Raw genomic sequence first — 25539 nt, 5'->3', positions numbered from 1 at the left:
ACATTAGTGTCCCTTTGGTAGGATAGAACTTGTTCACCGATTCCTTAGACTTCATTATGTTTGAATCATGCATTGCATTAAGCGTTGTTTATATAAATGGTTTGGAATGAAAGATAGTATCTTTACCAAATGTTTGATAAATTGACAAGTGAACAAATGATTTGAAATGTTTAGTTTGTGTCTAAGCCCATGTATTCACAAGATTATCCAGTCTTTTGTGAATTTAGTGTTTCTTTATGGCTTTTTGATGGTTGTAACTCCCATATTGGAAAACTCCGTGTATGCACTTTATGTTATGTTGAACCTCGCTTTCGTTTAAACCGAATAATGTCATATTTATATGCTAATTCTTGACGATGAAAGATTGGGTGTTGCAATAGGATCCAAATTTTCCTTAAAAATGATGGGCATAAAAAGAATATTCTTAACGAAAATGTGTTTAGCTTTTATGCACATGAGGGTGTTACCAATCGATCAAAGAGTATCAAAATTTATCAGCTTGTCATCGAGTCGACTATTTTCATTCAATCATATGGAAATGGTTTCTGATAGAAAGTTCCACACAACAGATAACAACCTTTCAAACATCTATCACAAAGTAACCTTCCAATTAGTCAAAATGAATGCAACAATTCATATTATAATTCCTATATATATATCAACTAAAGTGCCAAATTAATTCGAACGCAAAGAACTATATCTAATAATCAGTAATGTAAAAAACAATACTCAATTAATCAACAAATTTTACCTCTTCATTTTAATCAAATCCAGAAGAAACTTGGTGTTAGAAGCATAATCCACCTTATCAACCTTCACAACAGTAATCTTCACCCTCTGTTCTTCCCCATACACCTCCTCCTTAATTTTCAACTTGAAAATCACCTCAGCAAAAAGCCGACTTTTAATCAACTCCTCAAAACGTTCATCATCCTGTTCTTCATATTTCATCACATAAAGCTCTTTTGCAGGACACCCCAAAATCTCCTCCCCACATTCCTGAAAAGCAGTCACCCAAGTCAACCCAGTATGATCTTGAACTTGACATTGAAGAAGATACCTATAATCACACTCCTCAAATTCCTTATTACACCTGTCACATTGCCATTTTAAACCCCCTGATTTTGTCACTTTCTTGCCACATTTTCGATCCCCAATTGTTAATGGACATGCAGTGTAACAAAAGTTATCAGTTTTTATAAAAATTAATGTCGCTTTTATCGAAACCCAATCCGGTTTCTCGGATCGGCCGAGACCCTCGTCTTTGATTTGCGATACGGTTTTACGGGTCTCGGTTTTCGACCCGGTTTCGCGGGAGATTGATTGGGAAATGACGTTTTTGCCCCTGGTGTTGAACCAGGATCTTAGGTTATCGGCCTCGGAAGATTCCGGATCGATGAAGAGTTGAGTTGATGAAAGGGTTCCGATTGTTTTTCCGGTGAAGTCGTTGACTTTTCCGGATTTGACCGCTAAGACAGGGGTCAAACCGGAGTTGACTAATTCTTGAAGGGTTTGACCTTCTCGATTGCAGAAATCCCCCCAAAGTGTTAACTCCACACTGAAACTTGATTGGTCTTTTAGGGTTAAAATCCTTCTTTGTGTTTCCATTCCGTTTTTTCTCAAGATTGGAACAGAAGGGTTGACTGATGTTACGATTCCAATGATGTCTATGATTGAATTGTTTTCAAGTGTTTCGATTTCACTAATCGGTTTGAATGAAAACTGTTGTTGTGGGATTGAAGAATCTTCATCTGTGCAAAGATCGATTGTGGAAGAGGACTCGAGGAAAATCTCCCATTCGTTGTTTAAATGGTTGAAGTTTTTCTTTGCGGGTTTTAAACTACCTTTTGAAATGATATAAACTTTTCCTACTTCGATAGTGTCATAGAATCGGTCAACAACGGAATTGAAACACGTGACACGTATTTCACCGGAATCGGAATCGAGGAGGTCGAAGGAAAAGACTTTTCCGTCCCCTTTCGCGTTGTTGTATCGCCGGAGGTCTCCTTTGGCGGTGACTCTTGCTTTGATGGCCCACCGGCCTTGGTAGGGGTTGAGGGCGGTGATTGGGATGATGCGTGGTGGTGCTTCGTTTTTTGTGATTGCTCCGTGGGGTTTGTAGATTGGTGGTGGTTGGTATGGTGGTTGGACAGTTGGGCGGAAGGTTTGAATGTTGGTGGGATTTGGGCGGTGGTTAGAGGGTGGTGGTGTGTGGTGGGAGATGCCATTAGGAGGTGGATTGTGAGAGATGGTGTCGGACTCTGTGAGCATCTTTGGGTTTCCAATGATTTCACATTCGGGTATAATGGTTTCCATGTTTAGAACAACAATGATCCTGCAAAGAATGAAATAAATTATCTATACTTCAAGCTTTCAAAACCATTTAGTTTTGAATTTTGACTAGCAAATTTAATTGAAATGCATAGATTATCAAACTACATTGACACATATATTTCAAACTTTCAGGGATTTCAAGTGCTTGATGTTGCAGTTTTGAGAACTCAATGTGTGTGTGTGTGTGAATTCAACTACATGTATACATACACAGTGAAAATTCATGATGTAATATAACACAAAGCAACAAGCACACATGTGTACTTCGAGATGGTGTATTTTTTAATCTCACAAACAAGTCACAATAGTGCTTGTGCACGTGTAACTGAGGGATTCATACATTCATGATTCAACAGCTACTATCATTCTATGTGCCCCAAAAAACAGAACAATTTAGTAATGTGAGAAGAGAAAATTCATTTCGTATAAACCTAGAGAAGTTCTACCAACAGAAAAACAGATTAAGGCAAGCAATTTAAGAGTATACATGACCAGGAAATCCTTACAGCTTAGTTACATGATCAGTGATCTAAGGCTTGTAGCTATGATAAATTCATTCCGAAGTGTTCATCCTGTTCAATTTTAAGCCCTAAATCTACATTAATCTCTATAGAAAATCAAACACAAACAGTTATAATATATAAGCATGTAGCAAACAAATGGTAATTAACAAACAGAATTCAGCGTGTGAAGAGAAAACGAACGTACTTGCGATTTTGAACTGTGCTGCAAATGTACTCGATGAGTTGAACAACGGATCCTACACGAACAGCGCCGTTTTTGACTCGATCATTAAGCTGCGTAGCGAGCATCGTTTGCTGAGTCAACACGGAATCGGAGAGAATCAAACGGTACCTCTCCTGTGATGAATTGATGGGTTTGATATCTAATATCTGTAGCAACGGCTTCGAATTCATGTCGCCAGCGAGAATCGCCGGAATACCGTTCGATGACAAATTTACAGGCATTTGATTGATTTCAGAGCAAAATTTATCGTGAAGAAATTGTAGAGAGAGATCTGGAAATTTGTGAGTAACAAAGTTAGGGTTCTTGACTGAGAAAGGATAAAATGAATTGGCGGGGAGCCGCGGTATTAAACCGACTTATGCTTGTTTCATTTAATAAGGAAAAAAAAAACGAAAAGTAGGTGTTAACTGTTAACAAACCAGCTTTTAAATTTTTTGTCTTGGTTACGGAAGTTCGAAAAAAAAAAACAAACAAACAATTTTTTTTTAAATCTTAATCTGAATTTATATGGACCAAGAAAGTTGACGATTCTTATTTTCAGCTAAAATCAAAAATATTTTGTAAAGTTTAAGCGCTTTTTATGATTTTCAAATCTACATAACCAAAATAAAGTCACAACAAATATCAACCAAATTTTGATTTACACCACTACCATTCCGTTAAGATGCCTTTTAATTTTTTAATTAAAAGATAGAATTTTAATATTTTAGATTCAGAACGTTTGATGGTCTTTTAATTTTTTTCGTAGCCTTTTAGTTTTAAGAAAATAAATTGTATCAAAATAAATAAAATGTTTTAGAAATACACTAACTTTTAGCAAACCTTTTTGCCTTGCTTTTTCTATTTCCCATGACAACCAACATTTTCCCTATCACTGGCTTTTTCCACCTCTTAAGAATTCAAAGCCTCCTAAAAGTCTGTTTAGATCTCTTAAAAACTCTGTCAAACAGCTTTTAAATTATACAAATTTTACATGTGATTTAGAATAGCTTGTGACTTTGTGTGTTTGGTCAATAATATTTATTTAACTTGGAGAGCCTTTATAATTTTCTTTTGTTACGGTTTTCGCCTCTGATATATGTAAAATGATTGATATACCCTACTAGATCTTTTAAATTCTTTTTTATTATGTGTTTTATTTATATATGAGTTGGAATATCTCTCTCTCCCCCTCACTCTTTCACACTCATTTAAGAAAGAACTCAACAGACAACATGGAGCAATGCAAAAAAGAAGATCAATTTGCAAAGAAAACCATTACAGAGTTGTGCATTGGCTTGTTGGGTGGAGGTGACACTAACTGGAAGTGAAATTATGCACCACATCGCAACCACGGTTTCCAAAAAAGAAGTCATTTGACTTGGTTCCCTTTGTCAAAAAGCTCCCATCTCACACACAACCGTCCATCACAACCACAATAGTTTGAATAAGTCATTTGATCGGTTTCCTTTGCCATAAAGTTTTTAATGATTGGTTAATAGGTCTATTGGTACGAACTCTAGGAAAGAACGTCAATTTTCATATCTAAGGTACAATATTGTTTCTTTTTCCCACCATAGATGACTCATTTACGTATCTAAGATTGTTTTTTTTTTGTTATGGATTAGTTTGACCGATTTTTGAAATCTGGGTTATGGTAAAACGATCTTTTTATGTCTTATAGGGATCGAATACGCAACAAATTGAAGTTTAAGGGACTTTTAGAATTAAAATAAATAGGAACCGAATGAGAACTATCATAAACCTCAAGGACCATTCATGTAATATACTCTTAAATTATTAATAAATACCATAAGTTAAATAACATTTTAATTTTTTTTTTAACTAGAAGACTAACTTATGGGACATAGTAAGGAATGACTAATGAATTTTGTCATGTGTAAAGATGTTGTTTATTTTTTCTGGGATAAAATGTCTACAGTCTGCAGATCATATATGTAGACCTCTGCAATAGAAGAAATGGACCAAACGTCTGCAGTATGAAAGAAGAAGATTGCTTGTTTGTTTAACATCTCCATGCTACTAAAATAAACTAAAATTTAAATAAACTGATTTTTTTTTTAAACTTCAAAGTGTTTTTCTTTAATATTTTTATCACTTTATTATAGATAATTAACAAATCTAGATCAATTTTTATGCATCGTTGTATAAAAATGAAAATAAAATGATACAAATAAACGTATATATTTGATAAAAACTAATAATTTTGGTTGCAAAATTTTACCTAAATATTATAATTAAGGGTCAAAGAATTTAATACATAAAATGGATGAAAATAAACTTCGATTTTAAAATGAAATTTTTCAAAATTTTCGTTTTACTTTTTCAATTAAATCAATTAAAAACGTACTATAAATATTTCTTCCAAGAAATTGATGATACTATATTAAATAATGTTTTATAAAATTTAACACAAAAAATATAAGACAATATTATGTTTTTTTCATATTTATATAAACAGCTTCAATGACCATTTATTGTAATAAGTATTTATTTATAAATTTGTCAAAAATGTTATGTTTGTATGGTCGAACCTTTTTCTTAAAGTATTGCACTTTTTTTTAATTGTTTGTCATTAATAAAGTTTTTAGGTCTGCAGTTTTCAAAAAGCAAACAGTTTGCGAAGGCTAATGTATGCACGTGGTTTGCGCAACGCAGAGAGAAGAGACCAAGAAGATCCGCAGAAAAAAAACAAACAACACCTAAATATTTTGACACTGGAGATTTTTTTTATGTGATTTACCATTTAACTCTATTGACGTGTTAAAAAAAATACCAATATGGCCGCTTATTGATGACTTCATCGTCATTAATTGCTTGTAATTAGAAGACAAAGTCTAACCCTAAAACCACATCCCTCTTACGGTTTTTTGTTGATTTTCAACAACAACAATCGTTTTCCAAACCTCCATGAACGCATCAAGAATACCATTAAAGGTTAGAATCATTATTAACAACTCATCCCCAACATTCCATCATCATTAGTTCATAATCCTAAAAGTCTTTAACATCCATGAAAAAATCAACCTTAATGAAGATGCGTTTTTCTGAAGATATTGAAGGCTATTTTGTTTGAGATTATTTTTGGTAGGGTTATATGATGTTAAGATGAACACACTTCGATTATTACCTTGATTCCAAACAATGTCTAGTATTATTAGGTTTCAGACGTTAATCATTCGACTGATGGTATTTTAAATTGTGTTTTACTTACAAGTTTGCTATTTCAACCAAGATATTGTATTATCAACTCATTCACCATTATGAGTTTAATTAGTGTATGAATTAAGACACTTAGCTGGATCGACATATAATATTTCTAAATTGTCATATCAAATTCATAACATTGTAATGCTTTCACCGTAACACATGATATTGTCAAATTATTAGTTGCGCTTGTTGGTGCAACCTTTTTCTTGAAGTATTGCACTTTTTTTCAAATTGTTTATCATTAATAAAGTTTGAGTAAACTAAGTTTTCAAAAAAAAAACTAAAAAAAACAGAGATATATGTGTTTTTTATGCTAGAAGATGTCTAAAAATGTTAGATAACCCTAGTCTACATCTGCACCAAGAAAAGGACGTCCATACATTTTTAGGTCTGCAGTTTTCAAAAGGCAAACAGTTTGTGAAGGCTAATATTTGCGTGTGATTTGCGCGATGCAGAGAGAAGATGCCAAGAAGATTTGCAGACAAAAAAACAAACAACACCTAAATATTTTGACACTGAAGATTTGTTTATGTGATTCACCATTTAACTCTATTGATGTGTTAAAAAATACCAATATGGCTGCTTCTTGATGACTTCATCTTCATTAATTGCTTGTAATTAGAAGACAAAGTCTAATCCTAAAACCACATCCCTCCTACTTTTAAACAACAATAATCGTCTTCCAAACCCCCATGAACGCATCAAGAATACTATTAAAGGTTAGAATCATCACTAACAACTCATCCCCAACATTCCATCATCATTAGTTCATAATCCTAAACGTCTCTAACATCCATGAAAAAATCAACCTTAATGAAGATGCGTTTTTTCTGAAGAGATTGAAGGCTATTTTGTTTGAGATTATTTTTGGTATGGTTATATGATGTTAGGATGAACACACTTCGATTATTACCTTGATTCCAAACAATGTCTAGTATTATTAGGTTTCAGATGTCAATCATTCGACTAATGGTATTTTAAATTGCGTTTTACTTACAAGTTTGCTATTTCAACCAAGATATTGTATTGTCAACTCCAGCGCCGACTACATTGAGGATTCCAGATGGGAGGCCAGTCAAGGTAGAGCCTCCAAAGGCTCAGGGGCGTCCCTTCCAGCTTACAGCAGAGGAGGCCAGGGTAGCACCAGATGTGGTAGATGCTATGTTTCTATCCTTTATTTCATTTATTATATATGGTTTAAGCTTATCTGTTATACCTGTGATTAGGTACGTTTTTAGTGAACTCCTTACCTGCGTTGGTTCTATTTGACTCGGGGGCGAGTCGTATGTTTGTATCTCGGTCTTTAAGTAGGGAGTTTAGTGTGCCAGTGGGAGAGCTAGAGTGTCCGTTGCGAGTCTCTATCGCCAACGAACACGGGGTTTCTGCTTCTTCGGTCTACCGAGGATGTGAGTTGGAGATTTTCGGAATGTCCTTTCCGATAGATTTGATTCCAATTCCCATGGGGGAGGTGTGCGTGATTGTGGGGATGGATTGGCTTAGTCGGTTCGGTGCCATGATTGATTGTGAGGGTCAGCAGGTGGTAGTTTAAACCCCAAGTGGAGGAGAACTGATTGTATATGGCGAGGACATCAGAGTGGGATCAGGCTTTTGTTCAGCTGCCAGGGCTAGGCAGTATATTTAGCATGAGTGTGCGGGTTATCTAGCGTATGTGGTGGATACATAGGTCAGAGGTCAGACTCCAATTTCAGAGGTTCTAGCGGTCAAAGAGTTTGTTGACGTGTTCCCGGAGGAGTTGCCAGGGGTACCTCCAGAGAGGCAAGTCGAGTTCCGGATCGACCAGGTGTTGGGTGCGGCTCCTATCGCCAAGGCGTCATACCGGTTGGCGCCACCCGAGATGCAGGATCTGTCGTCACAGCTGCAGGAACTGCTAGGCAAGCAGTTCATTCGACCTAGCAGTTCCTTGTGGGGATCACCGATCTTCTTCGTCGGGAAGAATGACGGCTCGCACCGGATGTGCATTGATTATAAGGAGTTGAAAAAGTTGATGGTGAAGAACCGTTGTCCACTCTCGAGGATAGATGATCTCTTTTATCATTTATAGGGTGCATCTTGGTTCTCCAAGATTGATTTGAGATCGGGGTATCATCAAGTCCTGGTCAGAGAGGAGGACGTGGAGAAGACCGCGTTTCGGACTCGTTATGGTCATTACGAGTTCGTGGTGATGTCGTTTGGGCTCACCAATACGCCAGCAATATTCATGGACCTGATGAATCGGGTCTGCAGACCGATGCTTGATCGCTCGGTCATAGTATTTATTGATGATATCTTGGTGTATTCCAAGACCCGGGAGCAGCAGGAGCACCTCAAGGAGTTATTGGGAGTTCTGAGACGAGAACGGTTGTATGCAAAGTTTTCGAAGTGTGAGTTTTGGTTACGAGAGTTCCAGTTCCTCGGGCATCTCGTTAATCAGGATGAGATTTTGGTCGACCCGGCCAAGGTCGAGGCAGTCATGTAGTGGGAGGTTCCGAGGTCTCCTTCGGACATCAGGAGTTTTCTGGGTTGGCAGGGTACCCGGAGATTTATTCGGGATTTCTCCAAGATTACAGTACCCCTTACTCGTCTGACGAGGAAGGGGTGGATTTCCGGTGAGGCCCTGAGCAGCAGCAGAGGGCGTTTGAGAACCTCCGTCAACGGTTGTGCGAGACTCCATTCTTGACACTCCCGGAAGGAGTGGGGGATTTTGTGGTGTTTTGTGATGCATCCATCACAGGTGTGGGGGCAGTCCTCATGCAGAGATGACGAGTGATAGCTTATGTGTCGCGAAAGCTGAAACTGCATGAGACGAGATACCCTACGCACGATCTGGAGTTAGGGGCGATGGTATTCGCTCTCAAGATTTGGAGGCATTACCTATATGGGGTCCGTTGTACCATATACACGGATCACAAGAGCTTGAGGCACATCATGGATCAGCCGAACCTGAATATGAGGCAGCGCAAGTGGCTGGATGTAGTCAAGGACTATGATTGCGAGATCTTTTACCACCCCGGTAAAGCGAATGTGGTGGCGGACGCCTTGAGCCGCAAGTCAGTTGGGTCTTCTACCCCAGCGATATGTATGAGGATAGCGGCAGATTCTCCGCTTGTGAGTTTGATCAGGGATGCTCAGGTGGAGGGCATGCGACCGAAGAACTGGAAATTGGAGAAGATCAAGGGAGAGAACACTTGGTTTGTGGATGAAACCCTAATTTCTGGGGTTTTGCACCCTATTTAACGGATCATTGGCCTCCCCAGCCTCCCCTTCACAACCCCTTGACATTCCAAAACCCTAATTCGTGTGTGTATGCTACTTTGGTGTGTTTAAGCCTTGAAGAAGGATTTTGGTGAGAAAAGCTTGGAGAACAAGTGATTAGAAGCAAGGAACTCGTGGGAATCAGAGATCTACTTCTGTTGGCACCCTTTTGAAGGTATTAAGCTGTTACCTTGGCTTATTTCTTCCTAGATCTCTTTTAAGTGGGTTTTTAGGAAGCCTTTCTTGTGTTTGAGCTAACATCTGAAGTTGCAACTTCAGATCTGAGCTCTTTTTGGTCTCTAGGTCCATAAAGTTATCAACTTTGACAAGTATGAGCCTTCCCTTAAGTGTGAGACTTCTTTACAAGCTTGGTTTTGTCATTTTAAGACTTTAGAGCTTTGCATGCACGTAAAGTTGCAAAACTTTACGTGATAAACATTCCTTGGGAAGCTGGATCTACAATTTGGAACCTTAGCATGGCTTAAAAAGTATATGTATGGATGAAGGACTGAAGGGACTCGACGAGTTGCATGGTCAATTCGACGAGTCCAATGAAGATTGTCGTGGGCTCGACGAGTCTATAGAGTGACTCGGTGAGTCGGCTAAGGTTTTCCCAACCTTTGGACACGTATGGACTTGACGAGTTACAAGGGAAACTCGACGAGTTGGCCAAGGAGTTTACGACCGCAAACCGTAGGAACTCGACGAGTCACTCTAGTGACTCGACGAGTTGACAAGTTATGCAAGGAACTCGGCGAGTAGCTGAGGGCACTGGATGAGGTGAGGTCAACATGGATTGTTAACCTTGACCGTTGGCTTTGACTTTGACCAAGGGTTGACAATTGGACTTCTGGGACATTTTGGGAACTCATGAGCATGGTTGTGTGGTGAATATAGGTGGCAGAGTTTGAGACGGTGATCCGAGAGTTGAGCTTGTCTTTCAAGTCAACAGTTGCGAGGTGAGTCTTCCTCACTATATCAATGAGTCTAAGGCACCAAGGCCGACCCTTTATATATTTGTATCTGGATTATGGCATGATATGTTTATTGATTACATCCTGATAGTTAGCATTGTGGTATGCTTATGTTTAGTGACCTGGTTAAGTCAGAGTTCTGGTTATAAGATGATGCTATGTTAGTGACCGGTTAGGTCTGTATCTCGGTTATTGGGATGTTACTATGATTAGTGATCTGTTAAATCGGTTTGTTTGTTATATGATATGAGTTAGCGTATTATATTTATGTGCACATGCTTGTCTGTTTGGGGGTTGGGTTGAGGCGGTCCTGCTTTATGTTGAAGGCCAACATACCCGGTGAGCGGTCTGGATAGGCTGTAGGTCCTGCGAGACGGTCCAATCATGTCGAAAGCTCGAGAGCGGTCCAGATAGGTTGTAGGCCCTACGAGGCGGTGCAGTCAAGCTGAAGGTTCATTATGCATGCGGATCTGTATAGGTTGATATGATATGATTATGGTTACATGAGTTGGTATTTTGGGGGTATCTCACTAAGCTTTCGGGCTTACAATTTCAGTTTATGGTTTCAAGTACATCAGGGGATCGCGGCAAGGCCAATGCGTGATCGTACAGCCGCTCTTGTTTTGTTTATGTTTCTAGAAAACTCTGATATTAGATTAATTTGTAATGATTAATGGTTTGGAAATGTTTTAAAAAAAATTTAAATTTGACATGAGTTTTATGGATATTACATAAATAGTTAGTTACAAGACCCAAAAAATAAGATATTAAACTTCATTTTAGACGACATAAATACATTAATTCTTACTATATTGGATTAATTTTTATTGTTAGGTTAAGTATTAACTAGTTGTAACAACTAATTAAGGGTGACAATTGATGATACGAAACGAAATTGAAACGAAACTGGAATTTAAATTCATGCATGTTCATATCGAGTGTAAAAAACACAGCGTTGTGTCATGTTTGTATTCAAAATTTGACACGACTTAACATTTTTTTTGTAGTGTTTTTAAGTTTTTCATGTTATGTATGAATAAATATTAATGAAATGCATTAATTGTTATTTCATATTATATTTTTCGGGTCGTATCACGTTTGTCATTTTTTAATCGATTTATTTTCGTGTTGGTTTAAAAAAACCCGAGATCGCTTCGCGTTTGTGTTACATAAAACTTTATCGTGCCGTGTTAGACAAAAACACAACGCGATGACCTAACAACTAGTTAACATATCAGTTCCAACCATATAATTAACCCAAAATCACGACCAACACTAGGTATAGTTTAATCGGTCAAGTTAACAATGCTCTTTATTGGTTTAACCAAGTTCCGATTCCACACCAAGCTTTTACTTCCTTCATACTATACACTCTGATCAAACAAGTACTAAAAATTTACAAATCGTTTCTCTAGTGACAAATTTTCAAATCATTTCTCTGGTGACCTGAATAAACTATGATAGAAAGAGTTAGAGCTACACTTTTATTCACATTTAGGGGGTATTTGGATAGGAAAAAAAGAAATGCTTATTGTTTATTTCCACAATAAGCTAATTTGAGTGTTTGTTTATTCCCACCACAAATAAACTATAAACAATAAACTAAAAAGCTAATCCAAACACCCCCTTAGTCACTCATGATGTTTTATCCATATATTATTCTTAAACTTGTTTGATTTGTTCAAATTATATCCTTATAGCTATAGCTAAAACATACACCACCAAGTCATAATAAATACATAACATGATCAGATCAAATAAGTTAAACAATAATATATGGACAAAAAATAACTTAAAGAACATTAATAAAACCTAAAATATATTTACCCTTAAAAATCATTATTCTTTTTCCGGTCAACAAATTTATCCTATAAATTTCCACATGGAAATAACCCAAAACCCATTTCTAAAAACCACCATGTGTTCAGATTATCACAGCAACATTATCAGTCTTTATAGACATCCAAGAACATCCATTGGCTAATTTAGCTACTTTTGCGCCATGGTTTTTATTGCCCCTTTTTGTTCCTTAAGGTATTCAATAGTTGTCCGGACAGTTTAGTATTCTTTAACGATACCTACATCTTTTGAAGGATCATTGAACAATTTTTTGTTTAGAAGGGATTGGTTGAAAGGGATTTGGTTAAAAAGCTTTTTGAAAATAAAATAGTTGAAATGACAGTTGTTTGAGTGAGCTTTGCTGAAATGAAAATTACAAAAAAATAAAAACCTTTGTCAGGTTCAAACTAAAACTAAACATCAAAAATTTCTCAAATTACCCATGATGTTAAAATTTGGAACTTTGGTCTAATGTTAATAATATTTGCCCAAACAGATTTAAAAGATTTACAGTTTGGTAGAGGTGTTTTTGAATCTGGGTGTTTGGTTCCAGGTGATGGTGATTGTCGCAATATGTCAATGCCACGATGTTGTTTACTTTTCAGTTTTATAAAATTGATTACGTTATGTTATTCAGCTTCTTGAATACAAATATAAAAACTCACCAAATTGCTGCTTACTAAATAGAGTTTTAGTCATTCCTGATTTTGAATTTGATGTTGAACATCTTTCAAATGAATTATTAATATTATTGTGCTTGTAAAGAGATGTTCTCTACAATTAATTTGTATACATCAATGTCAAAGGTGCAAGCATACCAATGGAGTGTAACTCTTCATTAGTAAAACAACCTACAATCTTTGTTGATTTAGTCATCTTCCGACACAAAGTTGGCATTAGAATTAGCCTATTTGCTTTAAGGATGACATACCAATATACCATTGCATACATAGGTTACATATACCCTACAATGATACATTAAAAACATATAAAATTTTATAACTTTAAAATTATGTATATAAGAGTAACGATATATAAATCCTAATCATCCATCCTCGCTATGGTTAGATAGCATATAAAGTATAAACTATTATCTACAGCGAAGAAAATAACATATCAAGATATGATCTATATCGTCACCTTCAGACACAAATTAGATATTGAAAAACCAATTTGCTGTGTTGGTGACATTTGAATGAATAAAATCCATATTATTAAGGAATTCTACGATGTAAATGACAAATTTTTTAGTCGTATGCTAACAACATCGCTATTGCCACATTGAAGTTTGAGGTAAAAACTGAATCTACAATGAATCAAAGTAACTTACAATGCGTAAACGCAAAACCCGAGCAGAAACTGCACAATTAATTACCTTTATTTGACAAATCTGAGAAAAAGAAAACGAAGATATACAGATCGGCGATATTGGAGTTGACGGTCTTCAAAACCCTAGAATTGCTTTGGGGTTTATCGTTTCTATCTTTTTGTAGATTTATAAAGAAATGGTATTGAAAACCTAAAACGAATCAACGGTTAGGATCTGTCGGGGGGAGGGACGGTTCAGATTGATTTATCACCCACATTGAGCTTATATCAGTTTATAATAGTAATGTTTTTCATGCTTTACTTAAGCCCATTAAGCCCAACATTAGGATTTGTTTGCACTTTGCACTACTTAGCATTGTCAATTGAGATTTGAGAATCAGTAAATGGGCCAGTGGGCCAGTTAAGCAAACCACCTCTTTTGTGAAACCTCTAATTTTATTTTGGAATTTGGATTGTTAATAGGTTCCAATATGAAATATTGAAAGTGGACATGAATTGGAAACCAACTGATTTAATTCAAAGCTTAGTTGTTGGAAATAAAGCCTAAAGCACATTCTTTTGGTGTGAGGTAAACTTGTAAAGTCGGTTCTTGAAAACCTACCATTATGTTATTCCTCTAATTTTAAAGCTTATAAAAAACTTAGGGTGCGTTTGGTTGTAAAAAATTATTTTCATTTTCTAAGAAAATGTTTTCAGAAAATAGAGTTGAGTTTTCGCCTTCAATTTTCAATGAAAATTTTAGAAAACGCGTTTGGTTGAAACCGAGGGAGTTTTCATTTTCCATCTTGAAAATTTTGGAAAACTATAAAAATCATTTTTCTAATTTACATACAATTTGGAAAACTGAAAATTTTCATTTTCTTGGAAAATTTTGGGAAACTGAACGAACCAAATACGTTTTCAAAATTTCCGTTTTTATTGGAAAATTTTCCTAGAAAACTGAAAATTTTTCTACAACCAAACGCACAACATTTTCTTAGAAAATAAAATTTCAAATTTCAATGAAAATTTTAGAAAACGCGTTTGGTTGAAACCGGGGGAGTTTTCATTTTCCATCTTAAAATTTTGGAAAACTATAAAAATCACTTTTCTAATTTACATACAATTTGGAAAACTGAAAATTTTCATTTTCTTGGAAAATTTTGTAAAACTGAACGAACCAAACACGTTTTCAAAATTTCCGTTTTTCTTGAAAAAAATTCCTAGAAAACTGGAAAATTTTCCACAACCAAACGCACCCTTAGTGATTCCTTGGAATGCATTCGTAGAAGATTCTTGTGGATGTCTTGGACTATTTTTAATCTTTGGCTACTTGCTAAATGGTGGCCGAAAGCAAAAAATGATGATGTTTCGTTTTGGTCACGGGTCATTCAAACAATTCATAACTACCATGAACAAGATAATTGGATCTTACCCCAAAAAGGAATAACATCACGGTAGCAGAATGAAGTTATGGGTTTGGTCTGGTTTGACCATTTTTTTACACAATAGGTCATTTAACTTTTAGTGTACATTTTCATCAAACCATCATCTATAGTTTTTAACCATTCATCCATTAACTAATTATTCTAAACTATACAAACGACCCCTATGGTTAAAATTTTATTCATAGTTGGTCCCTTACGTGCTATAGTTTCAATTATATAACCAAGACAGAAGCATTTCTAAAACTCTGTGGACTAAAGTGTAAATTTCTTATATTCTTCCCCCTTAAATCCTTGATTGCCTTTTTCTTGATATGCGTTTGAAACCAAAACCCCCTTAGGAATAGCTTCGTTGGAACTGATCGATTTGAGGGGTTAAAGAGAAATATAAAAGTTAAATGTTTACGTTGATTATTTCTAAAACAAACCAAACACACCTAAAAAGAAATTGCCAGATTTCCAATTGCTTTGCTCATTAGTGAAACTCGTTGTTGAAGATTCGGCGGATTCCAAACATATTATATTTTAATTGATTTCATCTTATAACCACTTACCAATCATCAATCCTATATAGAAATTCAACGGCGGATCCACCTCCCTTTGTCACCGGCAACCGAAACTCTGACATTGTTCTAATCTATACGTATTCAAACAACTCGGACTCCTCCTCAGTTATATCCTCTGGATTGGTATCTTAATCCTCTTAATAAGGTAGGTGCTCATCTTCATCACTAATCCCCAATTCCATCTCCAAATGCTAACCATATCCAACTTCCATACTCAACCAGTACTAGGTATTCTAATTTCCGACGATTTGGATGCCGATTTCATCCTTCACAACCCAAATTTGAAAACTCCTCTTCACTATCATCAAATCTAAAGTGTTGTATCACTGTATGGTACAACTGGATTTTAATTTCAAACACTAGTGTGTCGATTAGTTCCAACGAAGCTATTCCTACGGGGGTTTCGATTTTAAACGCAGATCAAGAAAAGGGCAATCAATGATTTAATGGGATAGAGTATAAGAAATTTACACTTAATTTGGTCCCTAGAGTTTTAAAAATGTGGCAGTTTTGGTTGTATAACTGAAGCTATAGCTAGTAAGGGACCAACTGCGAATAGAATTTTAACCATAAGGGTCGTTCATGTAGTTTAGAATAACTGGTTAATGGAGAAACGGTTAGCAACTAACGATAATGGCTTAATTAACATGTACATTAAAAGTTAGATGACCTATTGCGCAAAAAAACTGTCAAATCGGACCAAACTCATAACTTTATTGTGCTACAGTGACATTATCCCCAAAAAAAAATTATTTTAATCCCCTTGGATAAGTATTGCCTTTATTGACGATGGCTTCTTGGATTATGAAATGTCTCTCGAATTTCTTCAAAAGAAAAGTGTTTGACAAACTTTTGATAAGTTAGCGTGGAGTGACTTATACAAAATGACTTATTTCCGGTGTGGAACCGTTATAAACTATTTATTAAAAAGTCTTTATCTAAACAGGGGTTTTGACTTATACGGGTATGTAACCGATAATAACTTAAAAAGCTCATTACATAAGCTTAGCCAAACACCTCTTAGTTTCAAATTCATGATCTAAAGCTTTTATATAATTCATTAATGCTAGAGTACACATCATCACCGGTCAAGGTTCGAATTCCTTAATTTTATTACTAGAAATGAAATCAAACACTTTAACGGTGAAATGTTGATATATTAGCGATTTGTAACAAGTTTATAACATAAAAACAAACACAAAGAATATATCAAATCGTGAACTCGGTTTTCATCGTTGAACAAGGGTTTATGATTTAAATCCAGAATACAAGATAAAGGAGATTCATACATTCCAAATCTTAAACAACTCTCTTATAGCTTCATTTATTCAATCTCCTTCCAAAACTCCACTCAAATCATCGTTAAGATAATTAACTTAAAGTATTTAAAGCAGTTAACACATATACCCCTACACAATGGCGAGTCTAGTACGCAAAAATCACATGGTTCATCATTTAAATGAAACCGATAGAAAATGAAAAAAAAAAATCAAAGATGAGCTTTGGAAATCTTGATTTATATGTATATTTTTTTTCTAAAAACATCAAGATAATTAACTTAAAGTATTTAAAGTAGTTCATGATTTTTATTTCTTTATAATCTGGCATAAAAAATAGGTAGACGAGTGACTACTTTTAAGATACATAGTCTCGCCACTGCCCATCCATTTGAGTTTTATTTATAAGACCACTAGTGTGATTAACATTGTACAACACTAATAATAACAAATTAAATCCTACATCATAATTATTCTTCCATTGTGATTTGTTGACTAGTTAGGCTAGTAATATAAAGAATTAAATTGAGCAATAGATCATTAATTATAGTAATCTAAGTGATTAACCCGAGTGATTTGAGTGATTTATTGCTATTCGAGTGGATTAATTATATTGCGAGTACCGTAGAGATACACAAGGTTAATTTGAGAGATAGGCAGGCTAGTAAAGTTATTGAGAAATGAGTGGTAGAATTTGAGATATGATTTACCATATATAGATTTGTGAGGTACTCAGTCGATAACCATTATGTGAGAGACTTTAAGCGTTTCTAGTTAATAAATTGGACAATTAGTGATATACTTGTAGCTTGGAAAATGAGTTGTAAGTCAAATATTAAACGGTAATTTAGAAAATAGCCAACTTCAAGGGATGATATGTGAAATACTACCATTTGTGAGTGAGATAATTAATATTTTGAATAATAGTAGGAATATAGATTGATCTTGATAACTGATAAAAATGCTAATGATTAAGAAAAGTATCAATTCGTAATGGTCAGAGTATTTTCCCTAGAAATTTAAAATTGATCATTACTAAAGAGTTAGATCAAAAGAATAGTAAATTAAAGACACAAGAAGTGTTTAAACATATGAGAAATAAGTAAGTTGTTTAAAATAAGGGAATGCATGACAAGATAAGAGTGAAGAGAAAATTTTGAGTGCAAAAGGAAGATGAGCCTTTAGTTGAGTATAAAGAGAAATGAGGCATGATATTGAGTCCTTTTTGGATAATAAAAGTTCAAATTACATTTTTAACGAGAAACATATGAGAGATGAGATGAGTGAGTAATTATAGTTTGATACAATGGCTAATAATAAGAGGGATACTATTAGTTGAGAAGAGCCAACTACTATAATCGATTTGGGATAGTAATAAGAGAATTACTGCCAACTAAAAAGAGATTTAATTTGATATACCCTTACGTAGTGAGATTTCGAGGATGAAATCTTTTAGGGGGGGGGGGACTTGTAATACCTGTCTTTTGTAACCAGGTATCACTTCAAAAGATATAAAATAAAATAGACGAGTAGAATAAATAGATCAAGGAGTTACTTTAGATTGAGTAATGTTATTTAGCAAAAGATGATTGAGGAATGTTGTAGAAATTATTAAGAGGATTATGTGAATATAAGGATCATCGAAAGCGGAGTTCGTATGAAAAAGTTATGGTCGTTTGAAGTTGATACAAAAGTAAATTGCTATTTTGAGAAAGTCAACAGAAGTCAAAGTCAACGGTCAAACTTTTGATTCCCATGATGTGGATGAATGTTCACCACGACATGGCATTGAGTATGTCACGGCGTGACAATGAGCATGTCACGACGTGACGAGTGATGAGTCATCAGAATGTTTGAGATTCATACGTGTCAAAACCATAGTTTATTGGTCACCACGACGTGGTGTATATATAGCCATGACATGTCATCATTCAGATAGTCAAGACACATGGAAGAAGAGTACAATATGTGTCGAGATCGGAGTGTGTTATATCGTCACAATGTGACACTTATGAGGCCACGACGTGGTGTGCGCCTGGCTATAAATACGAGAGTTTTTGTGTCTTTTGAGGGAGTTTCACAAGCAAGATCGGAGATGATGCTAGAGAGTCCTTTGCGGGAAATTACTATGATGGAATTATACCATTGTACGGATGATACAAGGTTGAGTTGCGATATAAACTGAGGAGTTACCATGTGACGAGCTGATAGGTAGCGAAGGACAGTAACTGAGACTGGATTTAGTCTGCCGACTAACCAGGTGAGTAACACTACTCAGACATCCATTGATGTATTGTCTGTAATATACATTTCACGATTTACAAGATTAATTATCAAAGATAAATTGATTGATATTAGAGAATTCGATTATTATAAGAGATAAATATCTGATTTAAATATTGATTTTGATTGATGAGATAGTTTATAATTGAGAGATAAACCAAATTAAAAATATACATCATTCATGAGTAATTGTTTGTACTAGATTTGTGATATATGTGATAATTATGATACTTGTGATATATGATATGTAAACTATACCAAGATCTATATACTTGATTGTTGTTGAATGATTGATGTGTATCGAGAAATATATCATTATTGAGGGAATGATTATAAATGAAAAATGGATGTTTGACTAATAGAGAAATTATTATAATTTGATCATGACTGAGAGAGAGGGGAGAGAGAGACCATAAAATTAAGTGATTGACCAGATTTAGAATTTTACTATTAATAAGATAGATTCTTAATGAATTAGATCATTCATGAGATATATTCTTGATAGATGAATAACTGGGATATAGATTCTAGTTGATAGATTGATTGTGATGGAAATATAGATCATGATTGATAGATAGATAGATAGATAGATAGATAGATAGATAGATAGATAGAGAGAGAGAGAGAGAGAGATCATATAATTGAGAAATTAATCACCATTGAGAATATTATTATTGACTGAGAAATAAATCATTGATTTAGAGATAAATTGTTAATTACTACATAATTAAGAAAACGAAACATTATGTGATTTAATATGATTTATTTGATTATGTTGTAGTAATTGTTATTCACCAAGCCGTGAGGCTTATGTTGTTATGATGATTTATTTTGCAGGTATATTATTGTCACGCTCAGCTCGATCCTGTACCTGAGGCCAGTTTGATCATTGTGACAACTACTTGTATTCGAGAATGCTGATGTACACCAAAATTGTTGTAAAATTTTAAAAGAGAAATGAAATTTTTTAGAGTGTACATGGTATGAAAACCTAGGTGTTACACAAAACCTCCATAAGTACCAAAGAGACATGTTAACCATAGCATCTATCACTCTTATTTTATTGGCGCTTCCTCTAATCACATCAATTAGATCAAATAAACCATTAATGCAATCAAAGGAGATACGTTGAATGTCTAATCATTTAAAAATTGCATCCCAAGTTCTGGAAGCCACCTCGCATTTAATGAAAAAGTGATCTAGTTGCGCTACTTCCAAGTTACAAATCGGGCATAAAGTACTAAGAATATCAATTCCACGTGATTGAGATTACTCATTGTCGACAATCCATTTAAGCATATTCTCCACACAAGAATACTAACTTTTTGGGGGACAAACCCATCCCATCTAGCAGGAATAAGAACACTTAGGAAAAAAATTTGATCGATGCACCTTCTAGTATTTGATATAGTAAAGATCCCATATTTTCCAATATTTCACATCTAACTATCACCTTTATCTATCATATGTACATCCAAACAAAACATTCAATACATCAATAAGTTGAATGTTTTCCTCCCATCATCTAACAGGTCTACGCCAACACCAAGTCCAACCATCACTCAACTTTTCTATCCCGAATGGAACAATTTTGCTCTGTTTCTAAACGAAAAAGACGACGAGAACATAATAATTGGTCACCAATCCAAATATCATTTCAAAATTGAATATTAGACATATTCCTAAGTATTCCTGTTAGCATGGAAGCCGGAACAATATCCTTTTCCTCCAACTGATTACACAAAACAACAATTGTAGCCTAAGGAGCATACCCACGAGTTATAACTGTGACCAACTCAAAACCTCCTTTAACTCCATAAATAGATTTTATAACCTTAAACGGTAGTCAATCATTACATGTCAAAAAACGCCATCTCCATTTTTTAAAGAGATGAAAATTAAAAGTTGTCAAAACTCCTGATATTTATCCCCCCCCCCCCCCAATTCTCCAAATCCACAAAACTAAATCGTATTTTAAACCCAAGGCATTTTTCTTTGATCAGAGTCTCCCCCTCCACCCCCCACCCCCCCGACGCGAAAATAATAATAATAAATAAATTTGAGTGATAAGATTCCTTTTTTTTTGCAATAGGAACTGACATAAGAAAAATCGACATCTAATAAATTCCAAAAGCACCCAATATAGATTTAATTAGAACTGACCTTCCTCCAATAGAAAGAGTTTAAATTTTCCAAACCGACATCTTCCTCTTAATTTTTTTTCCAAAATTGGCTTCCAAGCATTCACCGTATTATTTTTTAACCCACTGGAAGAACCAAGTAAATGAAAAGGTAATTTTCTCTATTTACATCTCACAATTTTCGAGCACTCTACGACTTCATCCCACTTAACACCAATAACAAAAATATTAGATTTTTTCAAGCTAATATTCAAATAAAGACTAAATGGAAACAGTGGAGAATTGCAACCATATTAACCATGTTAGACTTATTCTAATCACTAAGTATAATCACATCATCCGCATAAAAAATATGACAAATTGGAACGAAGACCATCAATATGATCTCCATTAAACATACCCTCGTCAATAGCATCATGTATAGCTACATGAAAACCCTCCATTACCAAATGAAAATGAACGGGGAAAGAGGGTCACCTTATCTAAGACCTCTTAGAAGTTGAAATTCCTCCGACGGACGTCCTTTAAGAAGCACAAACGGTCTAGCAGAAATAAAAAACGCATGCATATAGTTTGAGTGCGTGAAGTTTGGGAAAACTCTGTGAGACACATAGGGTTTTCAACCCCATAATGTTATTATGATAATAACTCATAAAGCATAACCCTGCAAAACCAATTGTTACCAAAGCATGTAGATATATCCCACAACTTAAATATCTATAAAACATTACACCCATACATATTCATCCCAATCGATTCTCACAAATCCTAACCCACGATCACCTGGAAGAATCTCAAAAACTTAATGAATCGTTTAGATCAGTTATGTGACTACACTGCTAGGGGAATCTTTGGCTAATGTAGTTCATATAGACAACCCAAGCCTCAGAGTATTTGATAAATACGGTATCCTATTTCATATACATATATGGGTTATAATTCCACACTAGCAACGTAATTCACAAGATTGTCTAGAATGATCAAGTGTTGTCATCTTACTTTGATAGATGACCAGAAATACCCCCTAGTTGTGTGATATATACCTAACATTTCTTGTTATCTTGAAAGAGCAGGACTACTAAACTCCACTTTAATCTCACATCTTACCCCATCATGAGACTACCCAATATCTAATTTATTTGAACTAAGTATCTCTTTTAAGTCTTAGTTTATTACTATACAAGATTACAATATTCGTAATCAACTTACAATACAAATTTCCTGCTTATGTAAGATCATTACATTACATGGTATAGTTAAGCACTTATTCAACCTACTTTCGAACTAAATATTCTTGACAAACCTTAGTTTGTAACTAGACAAATCGTAATATTTGTAATTCACTTTCAATACAGTTTTCCTAGTCATGCAATACTATCACAATACATGGTATGACTACACTCTTTTTCAACTTACTTGGAACTAAATATACTTTATATGTCTTAGTTTAAAACTAGACAAGACTACAATCCATGAAACCAACTTCCAGTACAACCTATTGTTAATGAAACATTATCATAAGATCGGTATACAATTAGCACAAAAGAATAAGGTCTCAGTATAAATTTATTCTTTTAAGTAATAATACTTATGCTAAGATTTACATGTAGTATTACCAAGTATTACATTTAACACATATATAATCATATATGGTTGCACAATGTATATTATGTAGTATTACTACATATACATTTAACACATATTTCCAGATAATAAACATTTAGTTCACATATATGCTTTCAATTGATATTTAATATTGTTAATAAATAATTGTATTAAAATGATGTTCTCGAAAAGTAACTATGCACTTACTTGATTTAGCTGGAAGACTCGCGGGAAAGTTAGCTCCTCATCTAACACTTTAGATCTCCTTTGGTAAACGACCTAAATACGAATATTATAAGCTTTAATATTCGTTCATATTTATAAGATTATAATAAGTATTTCCGGATTCTTTAATAATCCCAAATAATATCGAGTTCTATCAAATAAGGAATAACCATATAAGATCACTCTGGAGGTAGGATCAGTTTAGTAAGAGATGCACCATTTGGAAAATGCACCTTAAACACCTCACTGATCAAGCCTAGACATCACTATCGTACATAAACCAATTAGTGTTTTGACTGGATTACAAATAAATCTTATTTATGGGTTCATAATAACGACTATGGACATAAATATATGTTACACTTGAAAATATAGCAAGTGCAACTCAACTTGTAGGTTTTCTAGCGAAACATCGAAAATTACGCGGACAAAACTTCGATACCGAAAGCTATTTTTATCGAGCCTTCTATTGCTCCAGAGCTTCGCTACTAATACTTGAAAACTCCAAAAGTCGGGCCTCACAGTGTGGGAAAGTTTTGAGAGAAATATGGGTGAAATGAGCAAAATTTGGAAGTATATATAGAAATTTAGGTTAGGTGCGCCGTGCCTGGTGACATGGCAACATCTCCTTTTGCCATGTGTCAACTTCTTATGGCAGCGTGTGTTGAGTTTTTTTTGGCCACACCATCATTGATACCTGGTCTTCGGCTCTGCCATGTGGTTCCCTAAAGGTGGTTCCATGTGTTCTTCAACATGTAATTTTCGTAATCCTTGAAAAATCATAACTTTCCATTTTCGATATTCTTTATATCTATGGTTTCGTATCGATGAGTACAAAAAAACCATTTAGATTGTGTCGGATAATTAACATTCTATTTTTTTAATCTTAGAGTCCGTGATGGTTACACCATAAAAGACTTTGTGAAATCCATAACTTTTTTGTACGAGCTCTATTCTCGACGTTATTTATATCAGACATCGGATTCGTATTTACGAGTACATTAACTTTCATTTAGATTGTTTTGACTAACAAGCAACATATTTTCATTTCATATTTTATGACACACATCGTTGTATTGTGTCGAGCACAAAACTTCGAAAAATCATAACTTCCTCATAGGAAGTCAGATTTTGGCGTTCTTTATATTCACGTCTTCGTAATTACTATTACTATGAATTTCATTTAGATAATTTATCCTAAATAATCTTTCATTAAAATGTTAATTTATCGTTCAACGATAATAATATTTTCTACAAATATTATATACCCATAATATTTGTCTACATAACATGTTTAAACTTAATGAGTATTTATATAAACTCGTAATGTGTACGAAGAACAACTATCTTATTTGAGAATTTCAATTATTCGATAAATTATTTATTTATTATTACTATTCCTTAAACGTCTAACCCGAAAATTGCAGGTGTTACATTCCGTCAAATCTTGTCCGGGTTCATGATAATATATCCGAAATAGTGTTATGAAATTGGAAAATAAGAAAAAAGAGCTAGAAAGGAAACATTGGAGTTTGATGAAGTATGTAACATCCATAAAAATCATGATAAACTTAAACTTTTTTAAATACAACCCAAAACCATAAAGTGTTTACAAAATAGTTTTCAAAACATTTCCAATATCAGAGTTTCCCCAAAATCATAAATCATAAACAGAGGATGTGTACGGTCATGTCTTCACCTTCTCGTGGTCATCCGAAGTACTTGAAACATAACTCAAAACTATAAGCCAATGCTTAGTGAGTTTCCCCAAAGTACCAATACATAAACAATAATATATACAATAACAGCATGCAATGGGTCCATAGCTAAAAGATTGGATTACCCTTGAGCCCACATTATAAGTCTGGTTTGCCATCGGGGCCCACAAATTATCTCTGGCTTTCTCCTTGACCATATCAGTCCTCGGACTGAATACCATCAAGCGCTCAGTATGAGTCTGACATACCACCCGGTCCTCAGCTCGTATCTGAAATGCTCATGAGCCCTCAGTATAAGTCTGACATGCTATACTAGGCCCTCATCTCATATATGGAATGTTGCAAGGTTTGTTGGCTACCACACGGAGCAGTATAGCCTCAACCCAACACAATATGTCGACATATACCAAATAATAAACATATACAGATAATCATGCAACAAAATCACAGGTAGTCCTACATATCTACCATACTATCATATCAATAACTAGCATAATCATGCATATCTATCCCATACTCAGCATATCAGTGAATATCAAACCAATGGGCCGGCCTTAGTGCCTTCGACCCGTAATTATAGTGAGGAAAACTCATCTCGCAAACTGGACAAAAGCT

At 34.8% G+C, this 25539-nt stretch overlaps 1 protein-coding gene and 1 long non-coding RNA gene across 2 annotated transcripts; both read right to left on the bottom strand.

Moving 5' to 3' along the window:
- Positions 1 to 610: 610 nt before the first annotated feature.
- On the bottom strand, positions 611 to 3431 carry RPA1A (replication protein A 1A). Its single transcript, XM_079002859.1, has 2 exons — positions 3043 to 3431; positions 611 to 2335 (listed from the first exon to the last, which is right to left on the bottom strand). Exons 1-2 carry the CDS (start codon positions 3300 to 3302, stop codon positions 748 to 750), a joined length of 1848 nt encoding a protein of 615 aa, XP_078858985.1. The 5' UTR covers positions 3303 to 3431; the 3' UTR covers positions 611 to 747.
- Positions 3432 to 12309: 8878 nt separating this feature from the next.
- LOC145054629 (uncharacterized) lies at positions 12310 to 13834 on the bottom strand. The gene is made up of 2 exons (XR_013684863.1): positions 13732 to 13834; positions 12310 to 13321 (listed from the first exon to the last, which is right to left on the bottom strand). It is a non-coding gene; the product is annotated as an uncharacterized LOC145054629 (long non-coding RNA).
- Positions 13835 to 25539: the final 11705 nt, after the last annotated feature.

This window comes from Lactuca serriola, chromosome 5 (genome assembly GCF_051521515.1).
Source record: "Lactuca serriola cultivar US96UC23 chromosome 5, Lser_US96UC23_V15, whole genome shotgun sequence".
In the NCBI taxonomy this organism is placed as follows: domain Eukaryota; kingdom Viridiplantae; phylum Streptophyta; class Magnoliopsida; order Asterales; family Asteraceae; genus Lactuca; species Lactuca serriola.
This window is presented reverse-complemented; position numbering and strand designations above follow the sequence as displayed.